At 40.5% G+C, this 16,428-nt stretch overlaps 1 protein-coding gene across 4 annotated transcripts in view; it reads right to left on the minus strand.

The window, feature by feature from the left end:
- necab2 (N-terminal EF-hand calcium binding protein 2) overlaps positions 1 to 16,428 on the minus strand; it is a 90,985-nt gene that overhangs the window by 27,394 nt on the left and 47,163 nt on the right. For 2 of the 4 annotated variants that reach the window (XM_066713577.1, XM_066713574.1), the window contains exons 6-7: positions 711 to 847; positions 292 to 416 (exon numbers count right to left, since the gene is read on the minus strand). In XM_066713577.1, coding sequence (XP_066569674.1) covers positions 292 to 416; positions 711 to 847 — 262 coding nt within the window. The remainder of the gene's footprint in view (positions 1 to 291; positions 417 to 710; positions 848 to 16,428) is intronic. The other 2 variants (XM_066713578.1, XM_066713576.1) reach the window with 1 other exon arrangement.

Genomic DNA, 16,428 nt, shown 5'->3' on the forward strand with positions numbered 1-16,428 from the left:
TCTGATAGAACCTTTCTTTCTGTTATCTCCTGCTGGCTCCCTGGGGCTATGTGAGTAATTAGCTAAGAGCCCGATTTGTTTTAATTGATGATTCCAGTCTCATAAAACGAGAGAACCCAGGGAAACTCGATCAACAATTTTCTGTGCCGCAACAAGTAGTCAGGAAATATACAAGGGACATGTTTATTACAGCATTCATATTAAAAACAAAACTAAAAACAGAGAGAGAGAGAGAGAGAGAGAGAGAGAGAGAGAGAGAGAGAGAGAGAGAGAGAGAGAGAGGAGCTCCACCTTTACCAGTGGGAATGTTTCTCTTGGCCTCCTTGGCGGTCACTCGGTTGTTAGGCGGATACTCAGGCACAGGGTTCTCGTAATAGGTGTCTGACACACGGTGACTCCCCTTGCTGGTGTATTGTCTGTGTGGGGAAACAATTATTGTTATATTATAATTATCATCATCATCATCATCATCATCATCTCTCATGTATCACAGATGCTGTCTTTTTACAAGAATAATGGGAAGCTGGACACAATGACTGTCATGCTTATAAGTAACCAGCAAACAGCAGCACAAACATTTCCTCTATGTTCATGACAACATGTCACAGTTGACACGGCTAAGCTTAAATATTTGAATAATAAAACACATGAGCAATTTTGTTTAATCTAGAAAGGCTGACCCCCACATCCTCCCTTGACGTATGGCTCACCCTGATTGGGCGCTCTGCTCTTCGATGGCATCCACAGCGCTCTCCACCGAGTTCAGCAGGGACTGAATCTGATTGGCTGACTCCTTCAACAGGAAGCGGGTCACGAACTGGTCCACGTTGGTGCCTCTCTCATACACCTATGAGCACATGGAAGATGGTAAATAAAAAAATAGATGTCAAAAACGCTGGAGAAAATAAGCACAGGCTTAAACAAACTTGTATTAATAGGCTTCAATTATACATGAACTACAGATCTAAAGAGAGATTGTTAAGTGCAGTAAGACACAGTTATGAAAATTGCTTGAGATGATACTCAGACCTTTGGCAATTATAATAAGCAAAAGCAAAATCCGTAATTAAACAGCACGACTCTCTGTGTCAGGCACAGTTCCTTAATCAGGCTGTTTTACTGACAAGAACAGTAATAATCCAGGGACAGGGGAGGACGACCCCCCATCCTACCGACACATTCTGAAGTTGTTAATAGGCTACAATTGTGTGTTTTTTTGGTTGAGGCAAAGCCCCCAATTTAAACACAATCAGCCTATACTTTCACAGTGGCTGGGCTGCCAGTGGACAGTAAATGATGATGAAACAAAACACCAAAAGATCAGCCTTGAGGGGCAAAACCTCTTCCCTTCTGTAAGTGTACATAAGTAAGAGGGGGGCAGTGGTTTTGTTAACAAATCAGCCCCCAGCGTCTTCTACCTGCTGCCCTCCCAGTGCCCCTGGAGAAACACACCAGCCTGCCTGGTGCTAAAAATCACGGCATCAATTATTTTTATTGCCGGCAAGTGAACTCACAGTTCATTACCTTGCAGCAGACTAGCCAGTGTCTGATACATTTACCAGGGAAGACAAGCAGAAAAATGGAAAAGTGCTGAAAGTGCATTGTCTTCACTGCGGGCGGCTCAGCGAAACCCCGATGCCTTAACCGTTCCTTATCTGCAAAATAACAGTTTCGTCACTGAAGAGGCAGCTTTTGGGAAAAGAATGGCTTTTGGCAGGTGAAGCAATTACAAGCAGGCAGACATATGGGGAGAGGGCAAGGGGCTAATGGACTGTCCTCATAACTCAGAGGCATATCAATTGATTTTCTCATGCCCATTAAGAGGACTTTACAGTACCACAAACCCACAAAAGGCTCATCAGGTTTGCTTTTTTTAGGTAATTCCACCGTCACACTCCAGTTGTAATTTCCCGAGTGTGTCTACCAGGTTTGTTTTTGATTAAAGCCCTGCTATCACCATGTCAATAGTGAAACAGGTCTGAAGGTTTTCTTTTTTTTTGTTTTTTACACGCTGTAATGCAAAGTTATCATGTGTGGTATGGAGTTCAGTACATGCACCTTGTCAGTTCGGTTTCTGTGTCTGTGTCACATCCATAATGCACTGCACTACACAGTCGGAGGGCTTCATCTTGTACATTAGCAATTCAGCTGTTCTGTAAGAATTACTTCTGTAAGGTTTTATTCTTATCACATATTTCTGCACATTTTTTGATGTACAAGATTGAAGGCAACAGGGAGATATCTGTGCTCTAGAAACCCTAGACTTAATGCTAACCTCCAGTCTACTCCTAATTCTAGCCTTAGACCTGCTCTTAACTGTAGCACTTAATCCTAGCCTACCTCTAACCCTACTCCCTATAACAACTCTTGTTACAAACTACAATTACAATAATATTCATACTGAAATCTACATATAACTATGTCTAACCACCCACCATATTTCAGACACAGGCCTGAGGCAAGATTGGTATTTTAAGGAAACAAAACATTTTATTTGATGTTATTATTCTGACATTTCAATACTGGGCCTATCTGTCCTTCTGGCTGTCTGCTTTAGATCCCAACTCGCAATGTTCTCATTAGTTGTATCACATTTACTGCACACAGAATTATCATAGGACTACTTCTGAGAATCCACCAAAGACCAGAAGATACTTTGTACAAGACAGCTCAATCTGTAACAACAAATCCTCCAACAGCTTGTAGCCCATGCCATTGTTTCAGAAAATGTGTGGAATCTGCGTCTCACTGAATCGTATTATTACAAACACTCGTGATAACTACTGTGATAAAATAAAATGAACAGGATCTGTGCAGTACGATACACATCATCCTTAGTCTTGGTTTCAAATGGAGAGAAATCTACGACAGCACCCTTTGTTTTGCTACTGCACAATGAAACAGGAGAGAAGTGTTAACAAGGGGAGGGAAGCACAGGGCCTTCCATAAAATCTTCAGCATTAGAAATCTGTGCAGTGGCTGCTTTCACATAAAGCATTAGTGATGTTCCTCAGCTCCTCGACAGAACAGTGAACCCAGTGGATTTTCACACTCTTGGGTCATCCCTGTATGCGTTCATTGGATACTGATATACGGTGGGAAGCACTGGATGTCAGTAGTGCACAGCCATTGTAGGCAAGCTGAGCTGCTCTACCTACCTTGGCTAATAACAGCCTCCATTCCTTATTTCGCTGATATTAAAAAGACTAGCCAAAAAAAAAAAGGACTTTTTAATTAATGACAATTTCAGCATTAGTATTAAGCCCTAAGGAGAAGATTATAAAGATATTTCCTAAGCTGAAAGGTCCACTGAGCTGGGAAGTGATTAAAATTGAGTGGTGTGTGCAGTTGTGCAGAGCCAGCCGCTAGAGAACTGCGAAGCTGTGAAAGAGCACCTTCCGCAGAAAGTGGGAAACTGACTTGGAATTATACGAGGCATGGATCAATATATGGATATTAACCTGAATTTTATTCACGCCTGCAAATTTTTAATGCTTTTATAAAACCAGCAATGGTTTATTAGAGGTGAGCCAAGTATTTTTTTATCCACTGAGCTTACTTTAAAGGTATGCACACGTTTCATATTTTCATCTGTATTGTATATATTGTTGCATATATATGCATATATAAATATAATTTTTTGTTTTGTGTTCATGTTGTGTTTTGCAGTTCACAGACACTTCATTCTTTTTCATTTTTTATTTTCTCCTGTGATTTTGTATCGATTTTGCATTGACAGGAATGTGGATAATGCCTGTGGTACTTTGATTCCTCCCTGTATGGCAGCATATATTCCTTGCTAAATGTTCTGGTCTGAGCTGTGTCTGTTTCTTGTATTTCTCTTCTTATATGTCTGATAGAGCTGACGGTCTGGATGCTTCAGCTCTCCTGGTCAGGGCTCTTCAGATATTTCTGTGTAAGTGGTTGTGGACAGTTGGGTCTTGGTGGAGGTAAATATTGGAATATATTATGATAAGTAGACCTGAAAATACATATACAGCTCTGGACAAAATTAAGAGACCACTGCACATTTTTCTTAAATCAGCATCTCTACATGTATGGCAGCCATTCCATTGCAGTGTCTGTTGAATTCCAACACAGGCACACCTCATTCTACTGAATGAGTTACTGATTAGGTGATCACCTGAACCAAATCTTATTTAACGAGGAAAAGTATAAAAACCACTGCTGTGGTCATGACTATCTCTTTGCAATAGGAACAGCTGGATGGCAAAAACAGTGCTAGTACCTCAAAAGTTATTGGAATCAAAAAATAACTATTGACCATGCCAAAAGAGTTGAAAAGGAGAGTTTTGAGTGAGGAAAAGATGGGTTCAATTCTAGCTTTACTGGCAGAGGGATACAGTGAGTGTCGGGTTGCTTCCATCCTTAAAATTTCAAAGATGATAGTTCATAAGGTCAAGCAGCAGACATTGGGGACAACAAAGCTACAGACCGGCAGAGGACGAAAATGACTCTCCACTGACCGGGATGACCACCAACTCATTTGAATGTCACTCAACAACTGTAGGATGACATCAAGTGACCTACAAAAAGAATGGCAAACGGCAACTGGGGTGAAGTGCACAGTGAGGACAGTTCAAAACAGGCTCCTAGGGGCAGGGCTGAAGTCATGCAAAGCTGGAAAAAAGCCCTTCATCAATGAGAAGCAAAGAAGAGCCAGGCAGAGGTTTGCAAAAGATTGCAAGGATTGGTCATCTTCTCTGATGAGTCCAATTTTCAGCTTTGCCCAACACCTGGTCATCTAATGGTTAGACGGAGACCTATAGAGGCCTACAAGCCACAATCTCTTGCACCCACTGTGAAATTTGGTGAAGGATCAGTGATGATCTGGGGGTGCTTCAGCAAGGCTGGAATCAGGCAGATTTGTGTTTGTGAAGGACACATGAATCAAGCCACATATAAAGGTTGTCCTGGAAGAAAACTTGCTTCCTTCTGCTCTGACAATGTTCCCCAACTCTGAGGATTGTTTTTTCCACCACCAGACCCAGCCCAATCTCCAGACCTGAACCCCATTGAAAACCTCTGGAATGTGATCAAGAGGAAGAAGGATGGTCACAAGCCATCAAACAAAGCCGAGCTGCTTGAATTTTTGAGCCAGGAGTGGCATAAAGTCAGCAAACATCAGTGTGAAAGACTGGTGCCAAGACGCATGTAAGCTGTGATTGAAGATCAGGGTTATTCCACCAAATATTGATTTCTGAACTCTTCCTAAGTTAAAACATTAGTATTGTGTTATTTAAAAATGAATATGCAAAAGATGCAACACTGCATATTTTTTGTTATTTTGACCAGTTGTAATTTTTTGCAAATAAATGCTCTTAAATGACAATATTTTTATTTGGAATTTGGGAGAAATGTTAGTAGTTTGTGGAATAAAATAAAAATGTTAATTTTACCCAAACACATACCTATAAATAGTAAAACCAGAGAAACTGATAATTTTGCAGTGGTCTCTTAATTTTTTCCAGAGCTGTATATATATAGCCATCTATCCACTAAAGCTGGAGAAAAGGGAGCTGTGTATGAGAGCACTACGTTCCTGTAAGAGGCAAGGTCAATGCAGTTGAATGTATTCATGGCTAAGTGAAAGCAATAAAATAATTATAGTGAAAAAAAATATGTATGCAATATGTATACAATCAACTCCCTCCTAAGAGCAATGGAGCTGTGAGGTCATTGAAGAGATGAACTGGGAACCATTACATGGTCTGGCCCCATTTCATGTGACTGACCGAGCTGGACTGCCTGTAAGAGTTTGCGGCTTTTGACCATTCTTTTCCAAAGATACAACGAGTGCACTGTCCAACTGAAAACTGGTGGGCTGCAGATATCTGAGATTCCTGCTTTTGGGAAACCCCTCCCCAGTAAGTCCTGCACCTGTACAGGTTTTTAAATCTCTGCTCCGGACACGTCGCTGTGAGCTGCTTTCTTGCTTCATGACGGGGCCCTGAGGCCAGTTCTGCTCTACAGGCACTATGTAAATCTCATTGGCATTGTAATAATGTACACAATATGCCAAGAAGAAGAAAAAGGTGCAGCTTCCCTCTTTCACCTAGTTTGCTTCCTACTTATCTCTCACCATCTGAAATTAGGGGTTGGATCTTTTTTTAGATACATTTATAGCAGTGCTTCACGAAACCCTGAAGTCTTCTCTTAGACAGGTAAAAGTAAGCTATTATTCAAATGATAACAGAGACACTGAAAGAAAAGCATATGGGAGTTCAAAACATCTATTCTTCTGTAGTGCCTTTAGCACCGTTTTTTGAAAGACCTTATGTGCCTTATGGTAGAACTCGCATTAGTACAGTTAAGCTGTGAGTTGTTAGTCTAGGCCACAGAAGAAGTGGTTTGATTACAGCACCAATGTGGAGCGAAATGCATTGCGAATCCTTCAGAACTGCCAATCTAGCGAATGCATCTCAAGACACCTGTGGAAATGCGTCAGCAAGACAGCACTCCTCTGATTAAATGTTTGCATGGGTATAAAACATTAAAAAAAAAAAATCTTCAGTCACTCTAAAAAAAAAAAAAAAAAAAAAAAAAACAGCGCAGCAATTTCCCTAGATAATTTAGAATGACCAGAAGTAATTGCACATAATTGATGCACTTTGTTAGATTAAAAGTCTAATGATAAATAGCAGTCTGGTTCTTGGTATTAACAGTGGCAGGCCCAGAATGTCAGTTAATCAGCTTCCACTGAGGGACTAGGCAGGCACGGTCATTACAGCAAAACCAGGCAGCTCTCAATTGTCCATTTAATGAAACCGATAACTCTGAGCCTTCAGCATGGTCTTTCACTGGCCTTGGGCAGTGTCAGTGGGCTTTGTGCGTTTTCAGAGGGAGTTGAATCCAAACAAACACACTCACATTTACTGCTCCCGCAAGATAAGCTGGCATTGGAAAAAAACAACCTAATTTTCCTGGCCAGTCAAATCCATTATCGGGACAACCACAAAGCAGTTGGGAGACAAGGGCTTATAATTGCGTTTGTGTGGAGAATTAATTAATGCAGACAGGTATGCTAATGGGTCTTGACCTTTATTTTACTTGATTCTATTTTAGCATCAGAGAGCATATTAATGGCCTCCACCCCCCTCTCATTTTTAATTTACTGAGGAATCCACTTTTTCTACAAGAAAAGGATGGTTTTAATAAAATAAAACAAAAGGTTACAAAATGAAAGTACAGATCGGTGGTGGAGTCCAGGAAGACTTGTGACTTTCCATGACTACGACTCTCCTGCTGGCGCCCACTTCTCAACCAAGCGCCTGTCTCGCTGTGGGGAAAGAGCGCATACTGCTGGTCAGAGAATTGGCAGTGCCTTTTCATCCACTCCACAATATGGAGCACAGTTTCAGTGAGCCGGTCCTATTAATGTCTATGGATAATCAATCTCATTAATGTGCTTTATCTGGCCTTGCCTTCTGTCTCATTGACTTCAAGCAGCTGCTAAAGCTCCACTGGGAACAGTTGAGTGTGTGATACTGTGAGAGAATTTATTAAGATAAGCAGTTTTTTTTGGAACCTGGTAGTTTCTTTACTTTGATTAGATCTATTTTAATCTCATGGAGAGGAGCTGTACAGTGACTGGGCACAGGTGCTGTGGTTTTTTTTGTTAGGTAAGTGTTGCTTTTTTCTAAGAAAACACAACTTTTTCAGGTCAAACAAAGTTCAGCTCAGGACCTCATTAAATCCTCATAGGCATTGGCAGTGGCACAAAATGGCCATGCAAACAGAACTGTGCTTTCAGCAGAAAAAGGCAGAGAGGTTCTTTGAAGATGGAAAGTAATCGGATCTCTGGTTCACAGCCTTGGAATACAAGTCCATTGACAAGAAACTAAAAGAATGTATATAATGAACAGTCACCATATGTTACACCCAGAAAACCTACTTACACCCAGTTTTTCAATTTGTGGACTGAATATAAAAAAAAAGAAAAAACAAGACAATTTGAAATAAATCTTATCTGATTTGTAACCTTTCTTATGTCAGCAACATTATAAAACCTTAATTCCGTTCCGTAAGTGAACTGTTTCCAAACTTAGAATTCTAGTCTTGGTTTTATTGCTACATTTGTTCTGTTTACAGTTAAAATGATGTTGCGAGATTGCTTCATATCCAATGCTGTTGCTAGGATACAATTAAATGTCATTTGCTCGCTCTGTCAGCTCCCCTCTTCAATCTTTGTTTCTGTAAAGCATGTTTAAAAAAATATCCTGTTTATAAAATGTCATCTTAAAGTTATCAACCTCTTAATTTTAGCCCAAATCAATTGCGCTGGGAAGGTATTAACAATGTATGTAGGTTGAATATTGTCTTAAATAGTCTGACTTCTGTTCAATATAACAGAAGCAGGCAAGACATGCCTCCAGATTACTGTAAGCCTTTATCGATCAGAGAGTCCCCTGATTTTGGGAAATGATCAGACTGACTTTTTACCATACTCTGCTAAGTATCTGCAGTCAGTAGATATGATGTCTGCGTCCATGGCGGACAGATAAAGGGCTCTGTGTGTTTGTAAAGAACATTAAAAATAAAGATCAAGTCCGGGGATTGATTGTAGATGGGTTTTTGGAATGATCTAACATAATCAATTCTATGCAAAGATGTCTCCTATCTCTCCCTCCATCTTTCTGTTATACATATTTTTGTTGTTGGTAATTTCACTGCCCATAAAACTGAACAAAATTCAATGCTGTAACTTCTGCTTTGTTTCCAGCTGTTGCAGGCAAACTGAAAGAGGTGCGAATGAAGCCCCAGCAAATGAAAGCTGACTTTGTGCCTTCCCTCCAGGATTGCAATAACTGCAGATAATACCGCCATGCGTTCACCCTTCTGTACTTATCTAGTCTTAAAAAGGGGACTGGCATTACGTGAACAGAAAAGCAAAACATTTTCATAAGCAGGATTAAGTGAAATGTAAGTCTAGTCGGCTATGATCACAAGATTACTGGAGGTTAATTCTGTTAAATTCTTTTCACACCAGTCCAGTTAACACCAAGCCACCGCAAACTTTTGAAATGGAACATTGTGTGAGATGAGGGACAGAGATGGCGGGTGTTGACCCCCCCACCATGAATGATGAAGAAAAGGACTCCCAAAGGAATGGCATTAAAGGGTTTTGAATCAAGACTCGGGGGACATGCTGGGGATGAATGTGCAGCTCTTCAAACACACACACAGATTTTAGGATTCATTTATACTACAGGAAGGGGGTACCCCATTGCACCAAGTTTTGTGCACTGTATAGTCTGGGGATTCAGACAACTGTCCACCACATAATACATGAATGCGTGGTGATCATAAATACTTACAGGGATTAGTTGGTTCAGACCCATGTGGCTGAGGAACAACAGACTGACCATGTAGACCAGGGGGACACTTACATCTCTGATTTGTCTGCGTACCTGCAATCATACCTGGGCTGGTGTTTAGAAATATGGTGAAATGTGGGTGTTGCCTTCCTTTCCAAACTTGCAGGCATCTGTTCAATTATCCTCCCACTGTACCTCCTTGATCTGCACCTTGATATCATTCTACACTGCCCGGTGTCAAACAGCTGCTGTCTGTTCATGTTACTGCAGTCTTTTATTTCAGTGTCAGTCAGATGTTTCTAGCCCAGGTCTGCCTATTTCTCTCAAGCACCATGGAGACTGAAAGTAATTTCCTGAGTTTGTCAAACAAAAGTAGAGCCTACGTGCTGGAACTGCGAGCCCACACTGCCGCTACAGATAGAAACAAACCCACCGCAGCCCACAGAGAGACCAGGGTGGGAACACGAGAGAGGTGTGATTCATTTGGAGGAAACCGAACAAACACAAAATACCACCAGAGACTCGGAGAGAGACTTTTTCCTACAAAAGACACAACGTTATCCTAATTCACCCTCAGGGAGAATCATTGTCAATATTGTTTTTTTTAGCATCAGCTTGGATCTCTAGAATGAGAACTGAGAGTAGAGAATGTGACTAACAAAATACATGTTTTTTTTTGTAGTATTATAATTACTTAAAGAATGCAGAAAAAAAAATATGTAAAAAAAGAAAACTATCTTTCTTTCATGCAGGTTTTATACTGCTTAAACCAACTTGATATGGGCTACTCTTCATGTAGCAATGTCTAATTTTAATCTGTCAGTGTTTTACTGCAAGGTAACCTAGTTTAAAAAACTATCTGTGTGTGTGTATATATATATATATATATATATATATATATATATATATATATATATATATATATAGAGGGTTTCAGATGTTAATTAAAGTTTGAAAAAGAAAGGGAGTTTAAGTATCAAGAAGAGAACAATACATTTAGTCACTGTATGGAGCACTCCACACTAACATGCCTGAGAAGTCTAGGTCTCCCATATTAAAGCTCACAGCTGCATCAGAATGCTTAAAAATAGAAGCTATTAGTGATAAGCCATCCAGCGCAGCTCCAGGAAAATGTTCTTTTGGATGATTGTTAAGGCCATAGTTGGCAAATGCAAGGAGTCGCCCACCTTCACAGTCCTGTGATTTTCTCAGTCATTGAACAGGCTTTTTCTGGGCTTTTTATCAGTAGTGACCTGCACTGTCACATATGTTGCAGACACTAAATGCCAAATGGCTAGAGGCTTGGGGTCAGCCTCTGTCCCCGCTCTGAATTTTCAAACATGTACTGGGAAGACTATGATATCCATAGCATGAAGTCCCTTCTGTCGAGATAATTGAAATCTGCAGTGGCCTCCTAACTTAGAAGTTGCCAGCTGGAACCAAACATGCCCTCTGAGATCACCCCCAAGGTCCTGCGGCCAAAGCCGATCTCGGTGCGAGGAGTTTATGATGTCAGGGAAATGGGGGGTGGTTGGCAGTGAACAATAACTGGGCTTAATAAATGCTAAGAACAATGAAGAACAAAATCTTAATTACAATCACTGCCACCGTTTTCCATAGCAATTTTAATCATCTGAATTAGCCGGCTTTGTGCCGAGCAATTGCTTTAGGTGGCAGGGGATGCAGAGGACAATCTATTTCTGAAGTCTTTTGTATTCCCCTTGACTGAGCCACGAAGCCTGTCCCTTTTATCTACACATCATGCAATCAAAATGACAACGTGCTGCAGAAATTATCAGTGAATTATGCAGAATCAGACAGGGTTAATAATTTCATGGATGGCTGTATAAAGAAAAAACAAGGGAATGTTAATGACTCTGACCCTGGGTCCAAACACCACACCGCTTTCCTGAAGGAACATTTAGATGCCAATGTGAGAGCTTCACCCACTGCAGAGCTAGACCACAATCAAACCTGCATTGCACTTTCACCACTGAGCTTTCCAACTCCAAGACGTAAAATATAATTATGGATTATTACTGGCTGGAGGCAAAAGCCACTGATAAGAGCAGAAGATTCAAGGCGGGAATTAAGTGGCTCGGAGGAGTGCTCACGCAGTGGCAGGAGCTGAGACCGGCACTTTTCCATGGCGATTAATGGACACCATCAGGAAGGGGTTACACTAAACACAGAGAAGTGGTTTCCTCCCGGTCCAGGTGACAACAAGTGGCATGAAATAGCTTTTTCCACAAATATGTTTTAGGGAGATAATCAATGAAATGCAAACAGGTTTACTGTCTGCACTAAATCCAGCCCCTAATAAAGTGCTTGCCTTGGAGCATTAGGACCGTTTACAATGCCTGACACAATTTAATCGATGCCACACTTGGACTTTATGAGTGAGCATAACAACAGCAGCACAAGAGACAGGAAAGGGACCACAGAATGGAAGCAGCAGTAAAGTGAAAAGCAGCCTCTTCTTTTGCTGCCTGGATCCTCTATACAAAATTATACTGATATGAACCTACAATAGCCCCCTTTCTGCAGTTTCCTCCTTTCTTCCTTGCTTTGGATTTATGCTGTTTTACAATGCTAAAGCATGGTAAATACTTCACAAATTAACTTATACATCCTTTATCAGGACAATCTATTATTTAATGGAGATTAAACAACAACAAAAATTCCCACTCCAACAAATTACTGCAGTAAAATTAACTTCTCTGGCTGAACAATTATTTTAACTGATATAATTGCATAGGTACAAACTCCATTTAATTGTACACTTATTCCGAAATACATTATAATGTTAGTGAAAGACTTTTAGCATAGTTACTTGCTACTAAAATATAATCAGGACTGCCATGTGAGTTATACAGTGATTTTTTTTTTCCGTCAGTACAATATTTATTTCCATCTCAATCCTTTAGTAAGCATAAATACGACTTTTTGTTCTTCTCTGTGCCTGAATGGAAAAGGCATCAATAGCAGTCAACTGTATTTCTCTCCATTGAGATATACCCTGTTATAAAATAAATACAATACAAAAATTTGATGATCAAGTTAAACTAATTTAAGCTTGCAGACTTTTTTTCTCTGTATGCCACTTTCAATGTTATAGTGTGCTTATTTCTATAGTCCCTTACTGGTGTGCATTACCAACCTAATTGACACCATCAATCAATTAAAGCCATTTTATAATTAAAAAGAATAGCAACAGCAACAGACCAAATGACAAAATAAATAAAGTATAAAGGAGCATATGCAGGATCACAGCCAGTTTAGACTGAAAAGTTAAGTGCGAATGATGCTTCTGTTTGATCATTTTTGAATTGAGAAGCATCTGCTGCTGAGCACCCCAGTAAAGTCACCAACTGCCATACTGCTGTATGAAAGTGTAATTATTTCTGCAGACGCACACCTTTGATATGAAAAGAAATATCCTTTGAAGCAGCTGCTGGAAAATTAATTTAATCTTGGTCAGATTACTCAGCGCCTCATTAATTCTTACTTACTGAACCGTCAGAAAAAACATTTCAATACCCCCACTGTGACATCATCATTATGGCCCTTTTGTATCTGCGAAAGTGTTCATCCGTAAGTTTAACTGACTCACAAACACACACACGCTCAATCTAATTAAGATTTACCAAGGTACGTTTGCACAGCAGTGCACTCCAGGTTCCCCCCTGCCCAGCACTATGTGATATATATTTGATATTATATAACCTCTAACAACCTTTACCTATTTTGCATGTATTTTTCTACTTAAAATCTGTGCCTTTTTTTCCCCCTCTGCTTTCATAGTGTTCCTTCTCTGATGCAGACGAACCTTTGTGGATTTCCTTCATGTACGCTAGCCTTTTTGCTGGGAATTCTAGATAATTTGTGAACATTTAAGTGCATTATTTGATAGCAGAGTCTTTCAGAATCTTTTCTTGCAGTTGTAACGTGGCTCATTGTGTACGTGACACAACCCCTCTGTGAAATGAGCAGAGTGTAGGAGACCTGGTCTTTTGGCATGGCGGGTTTATTGCTCTACTGTGGTGGAGTTGTGTGGTGAGGAGCCGTAGCAGCCCATGACAAATGCTGGGGTAGGTGACCTAATTCTTGTGGGAACTTCTATTAGTTCCTGCTGAGGTTACATAAGGAGCTGGGTCAAGCACAGTTTTCAGGACAGCTGAGGAGTTGGAAGTTGCATTTAATAGCGGTTTTAGTATTTTATTTGTTGCTGTTCAGTTATGAAGCCCCTTTGTAAGGGTGTAACACACTGCCACAAAATCTAGAAACTGCATGACATCTCAGATATTTTATTAGTATAATTGTTTGTAATTATTTAATTACAGTCTCATCTTCCCACTCCTTTGGAAGTCTCCTTAAAAAAACCTTCAATAAGGCTGAAGGAAATGTCACTGGTGCTATTTCAGGCAGTTCTCAGTCTTAATGTAGGAATAATACCTAATCACACCAATTCAGACCTGTAATATCAACAAAATTAAAGAACCAAAGGGCACGGGGGTGTCTCTCAACTCTTGGCTCTTTGTTGTCTTAAACAAAACACCAGAGCGAGAGAGAGAAATATACTGAGAGATACTGAGGCCCAGCTGTGTCTTCTGTGGATTTGAAAGTCATCTCCCAGCCCTTGCTCTGTGGAGAGCCCAGCCGGGGACTAATGACGCAAATCACTTTTTTCCTCTTCCGTATTTCCATAATTGCAGCATCTCAGGCACTAGGTATGGAAATTAGTCACAGGTTGCCATATTGAAAGAAGGCTCCTAATTAGTTTGCAGGCATTAAACAGCCAGAAGCAGAGACTGGTTCTTTACATAGACTGCGGGAAAACTGGGAAACATCCTATCTGTATCTGCAGCATTTCTAGCCATGTCACCTGAAGGCCCTGGATTTTCAGTGCCGAAGTAGAGACCCGGGCCCTGGCAGGGAACTTGCACAAAGCGCTTGACTGCTGTTTTGACTTGACCCTGCTTTAGGACAGACCAGGCATGAAGGCAGAAAAAGGGGATTCAGTTTTTTCAGTTCAGACAAACATCCAAATCCATCAATTTGAGAAATGGAGCAATAGAGACTACAGGCCAAAAATTCTGGAAGCAACACAAAGCACTGATATCGTTTGTCCTTCTTCTCTCGACTACCTGGGATTCAGAGATCTCTGTATGTTGCTTCCACAATTTTGGCTGGTAGTGTATGGATTTTTAAAATATTTTAAACTAAGTAGATATGTAGTTTGGCAGGCTACATAGCACTGATGTGTGGGTAAAGTAGGGTAATGCCTTACATGGGCAGACTGGCAGAGATGGAGATATAGAGAGATGATGAAGAGATGCACTGAATTCCTCCCTTCCGCTGGTTCCTTTGAGAATCTGTCTGTTAAAATGCCAAAGCTCGGAATACGGAGGCCGTTTAGAAGCTTTCCATCAGGATGATGGTAACCACGACAACGACAGGAAGAGGCTGCAATGTGCACCTCTTTAACACAGTCGCCCGGAGAGACGGGGGAATGGAGTCTGAAGACCGGCGAGGAGGCTCCTGTGGGACCTGTCTTCTCATTTCCACAGTACAGGGAAGGGGGCAGCAGCATCACTCCCAAGACTAATAGTCTCTCTACTTCGCTCCACACAAGAATTGAACGGTTGCACTGACAGCTGTAAAGACTGAAAACATGACAGTTTGACACCTTGGACATTAAAGTAATCCTTAAAGATTCTTATTTTTAACACACCTGCCTGTCCATACTGGAGCACTGTTTGCTTCCTTTATCCTTTCATCTTAGATACAGGAAATTTCCTTGGTGTTATATGGGCAATCATGGGAAGAAAAAGTAGCCACGAGTGACAGCCCAGATTACTTCCAAAGAAAGCTTCACCTCACATTTAAAAAAAATTAAATATCTGTGCTTAAAAAAAATTAATGACAAGAAAACACTGCTCAGAGCGACAGAAGAAAAAAGATAATAAAACGTTTGCCAGCAGAGCTGAACACAGTGCTTAATACTTTTTCAAATGTGTGTTGTAACCTTCAATTAATCTTAAACAACTGTCTAATTGAAATTTAATTTTTTTATTCAACAGGCCCTTCATTTATTCCTACCATATGACTACAGTGCAAACACAATCTTATGCCAATTAGGCGCTAATTTTTCTTTTCTTTTAATTACCCAATAAATCACAATGAGCAATTCAGCTGTAGTCAGGAATTCACTTCCAATACTGACTTTAACATCTGCATTTACGTTGATTATTCATCTTCAGACACTTAGTTACTCATGCTTTACATAGGAATCATAATTTGGTGTTACTAATTTAACCATGTACAAGAAACACATGAGCTGTGGCTATCATTTTGTGTATGTGTGTGTGTCCATGTGCGTCTATATGAATATAAAGGGAAGTATTCTACATCAGAAAAGTTCTGCTCATTACAGCCTTCATGAGTACTCTGAATAACCAGACTTACAATCAAAGTTTGGAGCCAGAAGAGCTAAACTACCCCCTTACTATATATATATTTTTGTCTTTACCTAAATTGAGTTTAAAACTGCCCTCTGAGGGGTGGGTGTTGATGCTTAACACAAGGATACAGAGGAGTGAGTACAGTGTAAGTGCTGCCGAACTCAGCGATTTCGGGGCACATCCAGGCCTGAAGAAACACAGGCAGGAGGGAGAGGGCAGAGATGGCTTGTCAGAGGGGCTCAACAGGAGCTTGAATCCTAGCCTGAAGGAATGTTCCTCATTGAATGGAAGAAAGTTATTATTATTATTATTTATTTCTTAGCAGACGCCCTTATCCAGGGTGACTTTCAAAATGAAAGCACAATACAAAGTGCACAAATACAGTGCAGTTCAAGGCATAAAACATTACAAATTCCAATTTACATAATACTGTGCAATTCAATCCACAGAACCAAAGTTCTGTGCACTTCCTGTTTGCCTGTGATTGTATTTGTTTTACCCACCACGCCGCACCAGCACACTTGGCTTCTGAAACAGTTACTTGAAGTGTAGATAATCAAAGCACACTGTCCTCAGTCTCAGGCCCCCTCCTCCTTCCCCTCCCCCATTCCCCTGACACCACCAGT

The sequence above is a fragment of the Amia ocellicauda genome, chromosome 9, assembly GCF_036373705.1.
Source record: "Amia ocellicauda isolate fAmiCal2 chromosome 9, fAmiCal2.hap1, whole genome shotgun sequence".
NCBI lineage: Eukaryota > Metazoa > Chordata > Actinopteri > Amiiformes > Amiidae > Amia > Amia ocellicauda.